General features: G+C 42.2%; 2 protein-coding genes across 2 annotated transcripts; both read left to right on the forward strand.

Moving 5' to 3' along the window:
* The first annotated feature begins 414 nt into the window (after positions 1 to 414).
* On the forward strand, positions 415 to 2,193 carry LOC4340333 (putrescine hydroxycinnamoyltransferase 1-like). Its single transcript, NM_001421364.1, has one exon. The coding sequence runs from the start codon at positions 593 to 595 to the stop codon at positions 1,928 to 1,930; it is 1,338 nt and encodes a 445-aa protein (NP_001408293.1). The 5' UTR covers positions 415 to 592; the 3' UTR covers positions 1,931 to 2,193.
* Positions 2,194 to 7,578: 5,385 nt separating this feature from the next.
* LOC4340334 (NADPH-dependent aldehyde reductase-like protein, chloroplastic) lies at positions 7,579 to 8,694 on the forward strand. Its single transcript, XM_015787284.3, has one exon. It carries the CDS (start codon positions 7,713 to 7,715, stop codon positions 8,562 to 8,564), a length of 852 nt encoding a protein of 283 aa, XP_015642770.1. The 5' UTR covers positions 7,579 to 7,712; the 3' UTR covers positions 8,565 to 8,694.
* Positions 8,695 to 10,182: the final 1,488 nt, after the last annotated feature.

A 10,182-nucleotide genomic window follows, 5' to 3' on the forward strand; every position in this document is an offset into this window, starting at 1 on the left:
AACTTTTGACTTATAAATTTGGGGTCTCTGTTAAACTTGAGATGTGTAAACTTGAGGTGCACAAACTTTAGGTGTATAAATTTATTAAAATAGGAAAGTAATACGGTGCCAAAAAAGAAAATCACATGAAGAAGGGGGTGATCGATGTGGGGAGGGGGACTGATCGTGCCCAGCGATCGATCGCCCGTTAGGACTTTCGATTTTAATTGGATGTGTACTTGTGTATGATGTATACGATCCATCAAATTCTCTTACTTCCTCCGATTTATCATATTATAAGTCATTTGATCAAATTTATAAAAAGATATAGCAGTATCATCGACACAAAACAAGCATATTATCGAAATATATTTAATGTTAGATTTAATGTAATTGATTTGATATTTTAGATATTGCTAACTTTTTTTTATAAATTTAATCAAATTTAACAAAGTATGATTAGAAAAAAAAATCGAACGACTTATGTAATATGAAACGGAAGGAGTAATTTTGAGACCGAGGGAGTATATTACTGCATCTTCTCGCATTTTGCATTTTGCAAAACACGTGACAAGTAGAGTGGAGTAGTAGAGAAAAGCATCTTCTCGCATCCATGGCAGTGGAGATCGTCAAGTCCTCCATGGTGACGGCCGGCGAGGCGACGCCGGAGCACAGGATATGGCTCTCCAACCTCGACCTGCTGGTGGCCAGGAGCCACACCCCCACCGTCTACGTCTACCGGCGAACTGGCCCCGACTCCGACGCGGCGTTTTTCTCGCCGGACGTCCTCAAGGCCGCCCTGTCCAAGGTGCTCGTCCCCTTCTACCCCCTCGCCGGCCGCCTCGCTCAGGACAGCGCCGGCAGGCCGGAGATCAGCTGCACCGGCGAGGGCGTGCTCTTCGTCACGGCGCGGAGTGGCGCCACCATTGACGACCTGGGCGACCTCGCCCCGTCGGACGAGCTCCGGCGGATGCTTGTCCCGGCGGCCGATGTCGCCGCTGCCAGCATCTTGGCCATGTTCCAGGTGACGTTCTTTAGGTGTGGAGGGGTGTGCCTGGGCGCGGCGATCCATCACACGGCGGCGGACGGCCTCGCGGCGCTGGACTTCGTCAACACGTGGGCCGCCATTGCGAGGGACGTCGCCGGCGACGGCGAGGCGGCGGCGGCGGCGGTGCAGCGGCCGTGGCTCGACCGCACGCTCCTCCGCGCGCGCTCCCCTCCCGCCGTGCGCTTCGACCACGCCGAGTACTCCCGTCGCCGCGGCGGCGGTTCAAAGCTGCCGTTCGACTCGGCCATCCTCCCCATGTCCAAGAACCAGCTCAACGCGCTCAAGGGCGCCGGCGCCGGCGCCGGCAAGAGGCTGTCCACTTTTACGGCGGTGGTCGCGCACGTGTGGCGGTGCGCGTGCAAGGCGCGCGGGCTCGCCGTCGCCGGAACGGAGGCGGCGACGAGGCTGTACATGACCGCCGACGCGCGCACCCGCCTGCACCCGCCGCTCCCGCGCGGCTACCTCGGCAACGCCATCTTCCGCGCGTCGGCGGTGTCCAAGGTGAGCGACATCGTCGCCGCCGGGCCGCTCGGCGCCGTCGCGGAGAAGGTGTCCGCCGCCACCGCGCGGCTCGACGACGGCTACGTCCGGTCGCTGCTGGACCACCTGGAGCAGACGGCGGCGGCGGCGAGCGGCGGCGCGGCGGGGCTCCGCAAGGGGGAGTGGGTGATGCCGGAGAGTGACCTGTGGGTGATCAGCTGGCAGGGGCTGCCGCTCTACGACGCCGACTTCGGCTGGGGGCGGCCGGCGTTCATGGGGCGTGCGTGCCTCCAGTTCAGCGGCCTCGTCTACCTCGTGCCAGGCCGAGACGACGGCGACGGCCGGCTCGACGTCGTCGTGGCCATGGACCCCGAGAGCCTTGCCAAGTTCAAGGATGTGTTCTATGAGGAGCTCAAGTGTTAGCTCCATTCGAGCTCAACACCAACTTTTTTTTTAATTAAGCCGAATTTATAACGATTTTGTTAAAAATATATTGATTTTTCCCGAAAAAAAAATATTGATTTCTGTCACTCTTTTAATTTTTTTTCCTGGTGAGATTGTTAATCTCTATTGTTTATTGTAAACGTACGTAAGTATGTTTCTCTCCAGTCTCCTTTTTTCACATAGGTAATTACTAGAAAAAAAATACCCGTGCGTTGCGACGGATAAATACTATTTTAATTTTATTATTGTTATATGGTTTAGCTAGGGTTAAATTCACTGTGGAAATTTGCTTGGATATTCTTTTTAGAAAATCATGAACTGTAATTAGGAGTCTTTATTTCATCTCAAGTTAACATGCGAGTTTTTTTTTCAAAGATTTCTTATACGACTCCTATACTTCCAGAAGAAAACAAGCTTAAAATCTAACTCAAACACGGATCCTATTTTCAAAAACGAATGAACTTAAAACCCGACTCAAATACGGATGACGTACCAAAATATCGGCAAAAACATCTTTAATTTTTATAATAGTAGAGAATTGTTTGATGACGACTACCGTACATGTTCCTGTCCTTAGGACAAGAGAACCACTCATTACGATCACTTAGCTCCATGTGGTCCACGCGCCAGTGCACGTCTCCTCGTAAGGGCACCCACAATGGTTGTCTATATGCTCTTTACAAGAGATCCATGTCAGCATATTTTCCTACATGGAAGATATTAAATTAAGAGAGAGCAAAGCTATCTACTAACTTAGATATAGTCTATAGAGAAAAACGAGGCAATATATGAGAGAGCTATAGATACCCATGTAGACATACTATTGAGGTGGTTTACTATTAATCTAGTCTATTGCTGAGATGTACATGTTTTATAGATAGCACCTTACTTTACCATTGCGGGTGCTCTAAGAGACATACCTCGTGAGAGACACAACACACCCACTTCACCTAATACCTAGGTATTTGCATGCATACCCAATACCCAAGTATCATGTGTGGTACTTGTGGGTATTGGCCTGAACAATCGAGGTATCAATTACTTGATACCCAAGTATTAGAGACTTGATATTTAGACGTCAGGTATATGTGGGTATCAGGCATGATTCTTGGGTACCAGACCTTCACGACGACTAGAGCTATGAGAAGGGAAAGGAGGCAAAGCAAGAATGGAGATAAGATGGCTACCACTTCATGGGAGATGGAGGGACGCCATTCCTCCTTGATGTCATCCTCGACACACATGTGAGCATGATGGTTGGGGACATCGTGTGCGGCGGCAAGACGAACACCTCAACTCACCTCCCAGCTTGAACTCTTCACGGCTCTGTTTGGAGGAGCTTCTAGCAGCTGTGGCTTCTCCTAGAATCTACAGTTGCCAGAAGCTCCCCCAAACAGTCTAGCTTCTTACCCAGATTCTGAGACTCTGTAGTTGTAAAATCTAGAAATGAACTAGAAGTCAGAAGCTGGGTTTCCCAGCTTCTCCAGATTCTCACCAGCGAGCTTCTTAGCAGCTGCTTCTCAGAATCTTAAACTCCCCCAAACAAGTCCCGCAGCTCTTCCCAAGCCTCTAGCACGTGAGAGCCCTATGGTCACCACCGACAGCGCGAACGAGCGCGGACACCACCCGGCCTTACCGTGAGGGCTCTTGCGGACAACTCCACCATAGAGAGGAATGACTCGAGCCTTCAGAGCCACCTCGCCATGGGGCATGCTCTCACTCCAACCCTGCTAGGAATGAAGCAATGCGTTAGAGAGGGAGAGAAGAGTGGAGGCCGAGGGGGGAAACACTTTTAATCACCTAGGTGGACACCCATCCATTTATTGCATGTCAACTAAATAGGTATGAAAAAATTCAAAAAATTTGACAAGATAGATTCATATGTAACATATCACCCCCACAAACATGCAAGTTCAAATTCGACTTCTACAAAGTTGTAACAAAAATAATAAATCAAACTCTGATTAGTATATGTATATTTGCAGCTAAATTTGTTATTTTTGTTACAACTTATAAAAGTTGAATTTTAAGTTATATATATATATATATATATATATATATATATATATATATATATATATATATATATATATATATATATATATATATATATATCAATCTATCTTGTAAATGTTTTTGAAATTTTTTCATGATTATTTAGTTGGCATGCACTTAATGAGCGGACATCCATTCGAGTGTTTAGAATCCACCTTCAGACGGAGGGCGATAGAAGAGAGGAGCGGCAGGGGATGAAGAGATGGACGGGGAGAGAGAGAGAGAGATGGAAGCAAGGGGGAACGGATAAGATTATCCACTTATATCCCATCTGGACAAGATCCCGTTGGCTAGCCTTCTTGCAATTAATTTTTATCATAATTTTCATGTATATATAGTGTGTACTTGAAATTTATGAGACTGTCTCCTATGCATACAATTTTCCAATGCATGTTGTGCTTGGAAACTAATAAATTTAACTAAAATTCTTGAAAAATGTGTACATACATACATACTCTTTCTCTCTCCCCCTGATTCCACCCCCTTTTCCCTCGCCGACCTTTGAAATTTTTTTAGAAACAATACAATTTTAATGGAAAATCGTAAAAATATAGGTCGGTTAGGCAAAATCGCAAGTTTACCACCCTATCGAACAATCGCAGCTCGACAGGGTGATAAAAAAATTTAAAAAAAAGAGAATAGCACTGTTCATGCGGACATATCGAACATTACCACTGCGCAACACTGTTCATGTACTTTTTTTATTTTTTTTAGTGGACCAACTACCCTGTCGAACCATAGTTGTTCGACAGAGTGCTAAACTTACGATTTCACCTAACCGACCTATATTTTGCGATTTTCCATTAAAATCGTATTATTTCTAGAAAAAATTCGCCGACCTCCCCTACTTCTCTTCAAGTAGTAGGAGACTTTTATCACTTGCGTGCCTCCTCATCAAATTTGCTGGATCTAGCAGTAGATCGATTCACGTTGATAAGGCTAACAACGACTGTTCACTACACGTCCCTAAGCAGCAAAAAAGACTACACGTATATAATTGTGTCTGTTGGAAAACCAAAACATGAAATATGCCCAACACTTATATAGGACGTGACTACACAGCTAGTGGTAGCTAGTTTGTCTAAACCAGCTACCACTCCACCTATAAGAGACTCTATCCACCTATATTTCAAATAAAGTTCTCTTAAATTACTCATCCGGTCTATGATCCGATTACATCGTTGTGTTTGTAACAATTAAATCTTTATAACAAGATCTCACATGATATTTTGATGAAAAATTATAAATTACTTTTATAATAAATCTAAATTACTTTTAGATTTCACTAAATTATTTCTTCGACATATAAAAGTAAATTCAATAAAGCTTAAAATTAATTTACATATATTATAGAAGTAACTTAATTATAACAAAAAGAAAGTAACTTTAATGAATTTACTTCTAATGTCATGACAAAGTTACTTCCGTTTTGTTTTAAGATACTTTTATAATACATGTAAATACCTTTTAGACTTTATTAAATTTACTTTTACATGTATAAGAAGTAACTTAGTTAAATCTAAAAGTAACATATATATATATATATATATATATATATATATATATATATATATATATATGATAAAAGTAACTTACGTATATAATAAAAGTAATTTACAAATATAAATATTTTTTATTGTAATATAATCATGTAAGATCTTGTTGTGAAGATTTAATTGTAACGAACACATTGGTAGAATCGAATTGTATATCGGATAAGTAATTAATTTGAGAGAAAACTTTATAAGAAGGAAGAAAAAGACATGCATGTCTAAGAAGAAAAACAAGCATGCACGCACGTGTAGCACTACTTTTTCTCACAATTCGTTCGTCGCTGGTTAACAAACCGACAAGCGAGATTTTTTTTAGATAAGATAATGGATAAGGTATCTTGTTGTTGAGGTGTCACTTGGCTGTTTCATGCATAATACAGTACCACCACCTCATCTCTTGGATAGTTGGATTGCTCCTATCAAGCACTGGCCAAGTGCTTGTTTGGATCTTACCAATCAACGATGGTGTTCCTCATACGTCCCAACCTCCATGACTGCTATTACATCAGTCATCACAGTCCAATGTTGTTGAGGGTCGTCCTTTCGCATGCATGCATGCATGCATGTTCTGGTAACGGTGGCGCCGTGTCGGACAGCACGTTCGAGGAAGAAGAGTGAGATGGATTTTATTTCTTACCCCCTTCTAGAGGATGTCCCCTCTCCTTTTGTCCATATTATCTAAAAATTCATTAAAACATTTAAAAATATTTAGTAAGATAAATCAATATGTGATATGTTATTCTCTCAATTAATAGGCAAGTTCGCATTCGACCTGTACAATTAAAAACAAAAACAATAATTTTGACCGCGAATTACACGTTAAATTTAATGTTTTTTATACTTATATAAGTTGAATTTTGTACAGTAACATATCATATACATATATATTTCTAAATTTTTTTAGTGACTTTATAAAGAACATGAAAAATAAGAAGACATCTTTTCGAGTAATCAGGGACGACTTCAAGAGGTGCTCCGGGTGGTCCCTGGACCCCTTGGATTTCTGCCAAGCATTCCTCCCCATCCCACCAACCAACGATTTTTCTATATATTTGTCGACAAATTTTCCCCCAAAAATTTGATAGATGTAATTACAGTACAATCATAGTGTAATTACACTGTAACTTGCATGTAATTACACTGTAACTATAATGTAACTTGTATGTAACTTTCAAAAATCTCTCCGTAACATGTTATTTCGGTAAATTGGAGGTCGTGGGAACAAATTCTTTCACATATGTGTGTGCTATGATTTGTTTTCTTCCTCACTAAAACAAATCTTGTAATAGATCTAACGATTCAAAATTATGTGAAACTTACATATAAGTTACACTGTAGTTACATGCAAGTTACAGTGTAATTACATATAAGTTACAGTGTAATTACACTATAATTGCACTATAATTATATCTGTCAAATTTTTAGGAGAAAATTTGTCGACAAATGTATAGGTAGTCCCCAACCAAACTCAAACTCAGCTCATCAGCAGACAACAGCCATCGAACAAGTGCGTCGCTTCACTGTAGCATGTATTGTATTTTTTTCTTAAAAAAAACTCGTCACGAGTTTGGTGCTCCTTTCCTGTCGTCATGCTAGCATGAATCTCAAAGTACATTCAACATCTGAAAAAAAATCTGCACGAGCATGTGCTATATATATATTTTTTAAAAAAACTCGTCACGAGTTTGATGCTCCTTTCTTGTCGTCGTGCTAGCATGAATCTCAAAGTACATTCAACATCTGAAAAAAAAAATCTCACGAGCATGTACTATAGTTTGATGCTTATTTCCTGTCTTCGTGCTAGAATGAATCTCAAAGTACATTCAATAACTTCAAAAAAAAATCTGCATCTGCATGTACTGTATTTTTTTTTAAAAAAACACACGAGTTTAATGCTCCTTTTCTCTCTTTGTGCTAGCAATGGATCTCAAAGTACATTCAACAACTTGGAAAAAGAATCTGCACGAGCATGAATCTCAAAGGGCATCCGATGACTGAAAAATCGGAAATTTTCTCACTATTTTCTATCGACAGTAGTTTTTGTTCTTTTATATACTGTATGTATTTATATTGTGAAACGGAAGAAGTATATATATAACAAGTGATAGAGGCTAATCGATTGTTTGTAGTGATTATTAGTGCATGTGAAAGCCATGGGAAGTGATTGGAACTCTCTGGTGAGAAACCCACAGGTGCCACCACCGTTCACCGGCGTCAATGGCTCCTCCCCCAATTTTCCCGGCCATCGGCCGCTTCACCGCCGGGTAGCTATCGTCACGGGCGGCGCCGGCGGCATTGGCGCCGCGGTCACCGCGCACCTCGTGTCCCTCGGAGCCCGCGTCGTGGTCGGCTACGTCGGCGACCCAGCCCCCGCCGAGCAGCTCGTCGCGTCGCTCAACGACTCCGCGACGGCGCCGCGCGCCGTCGCGGTGGCCGCGGACGTGTCGGACCACGCGCAGGTGTCGCGCCTGTTCGACGCGGCGCGGGAGGCGTTCGGCCCGGACCTGCACGTCCTGGTGGCCGCCGCCGGCGTGCAGGACGGCGCGTACCCGCGCATCGCGGACACGTCGCCGGAGCAGTGGGACCGCGCGTTCGCCGTGAACGCGCGCGGCACGTTCCTGTGCTGCCGCGAGGCGGCGCGGCGGCTGGCGCGCGGCGGCGGCGGGCGCGTCGTCACCTTCTCGTCGTCCAACGTGGGGTCCCTCCGGCCCGGGTACGGCGCGTACGTGGCGACGAAGGCGGCGGTGGAGGCGATGACGAAGGTGCTGGCCAAGGAGCTCGCCGGGACGGGGATCACGGCGAACAGCGTGGCGCCGGGGCCGGTCGCGACGCCGATGTTCTACGCCGGCAAGAGCGAGGAGCGCGTCGCTGCCGTCGCCGGCGAGTGCCCGATGGGGCGGATCGGCGAGCCGATGGACGTGGCGCCGGTGGTGGGCTTCCTCTGCACCGACGCCGCCGGGTGGATCAACGGCCAAGTCATTCGTGTCAATGGCGGCTACATCTAAAACCTAATTTGTTTAATCACCACAAATTAAAATAACTGTTTCAGCAGCACAGCAAATTATGAAATTAACTGCTGAAACAGTATAGCAAGATTGCATAATAAGATGATGAGGATAACAATGATGATGATGATATGATGCCCATAATAATGATGACGATGATATATATATATATATATATATATATATATATATATATATATATATATATATATATATATATATATATATATATATATATATATATATATATATATATATATATATATATATAGGACACTCATATGGGGCACCATGGTATCTAATGCACAAAATCACTCAAATTTTTTAAAATTTTCAAATTGTGAGTATATACCTAGTTATAATAATTTGATTCATACCTATACTTATCAACAAAACAACTCAAATTTAACTTTATTTCACAATACATGATTACATACCTAACTAATTATATGTATGGATGCTATATACCTAGAATCAAAATCTAACAAAAACAAGTTCAAATTCAGTTCAAACTTGCTTTAAACTAGTTAGTAAAGTAGTTAATGTTAATACCTAGGTAATTGAAAAAGTTTCATACTCATTTGAATTGGGTATATACTCAATTTCAACAATGGTGCCCGGGCACCATGGAGCACCAAACAAATTTACTATATATATATATATATATATATATATATATATATATATATATATATATATATATATATATATATATATATATATATATGTTGTTATTATGTCATTACCGGAGATCTACTCCTAATCTCCTATCCAAATATGACGTTGGTTAGTTCAATTTTAATCTAGCCAACTTCATATAAAAAGGGAAGGATATTTAGTACTGTCTCCGTTTCACAATGTAAGTCATTCTATCATTTCCCACATTCATATTGATGTTATTCTAGCATTTCCCACATTCATATTGATGTTATCTATCTTAACATTAATATAAATATGGGAAATACTAGAATGACTTATATTGTGAAACGGAGGAAGTATCATCTTTGACCTAACCGGTGCCTTGGACTTTTAGATTTGGTGGAGCTCGTACGTGCTGTAAAATGATGTGCAAAGCTGACCGCCGTTCTTTCGATGACGATATGTAGTGGTTTGGATGCTGTGGATGGAGAGGAACGACGGAATCTTCTAAGGCAGTATGGCAACCGTCGCACAAAGTGATACGGGTCATTTTTCTGATGTTAGGTTATTTCAGGAAGGTTGCTTTCGTAGTTCAGTTAACCCTCCTTTCTTAGGGATGGCTCTTTTGCTTGGATATGTAATGGGGTTTATCCCCTAACTCTGTTCTTGCTTAATAAAGTTGATGTGTTTAAAAAAAAAAAGTGATACGGGTCATTGCCGCAGAATGAAAAGTTTGGCTAGAGGCAGGCATTTTTGCCGATCATAGCGTGCAGTCTCCAATCACAAAACTTAAACGTTTATAACTCAAATATAACACTAGTGCTAAGGATTTAAACTCTAAAATATATAGTTTCGTGATAACTTCGTTATAAAATCTATAGTTTTACAATATTACACCTTAAATATGTAGTTTTGTGATAATTTGACTAAAATATATGTAGCTTTGTGAAATTTTTAAAAGATACTAATAAATTTGGCT

Source organism: Oryza sativa, chromosome 6 (assembly GCF_034140825.1).
Source record: "Oryza sativa Japonica Group chromosome 6, ASM3414082v1".
NCBI classification, from domain to species: Eukaryota; Viridiplantae; Streptophyta; class Magnoliopsida; order Poales; family Poaceae; genus Oryza; species Oryza sativa.

What these genes read in the sequence shown, in the direction of transcription:
- LOC4340333 (NM_001421364.1), top strand. Translation starts at nt 593, where the DNA reads ATGGCAGTGGAGATCGTCAAGTCCTCCATGGTGACGGCCGGCGAGGCG.
- LOC4340334 (XM_015787284.3), top strand. Translation starts at nt 7,713, where the DNA reads ATGGGAAGTGATTGGAACTCTCTGGTGAGAAACCCACAGGTGCCACCA.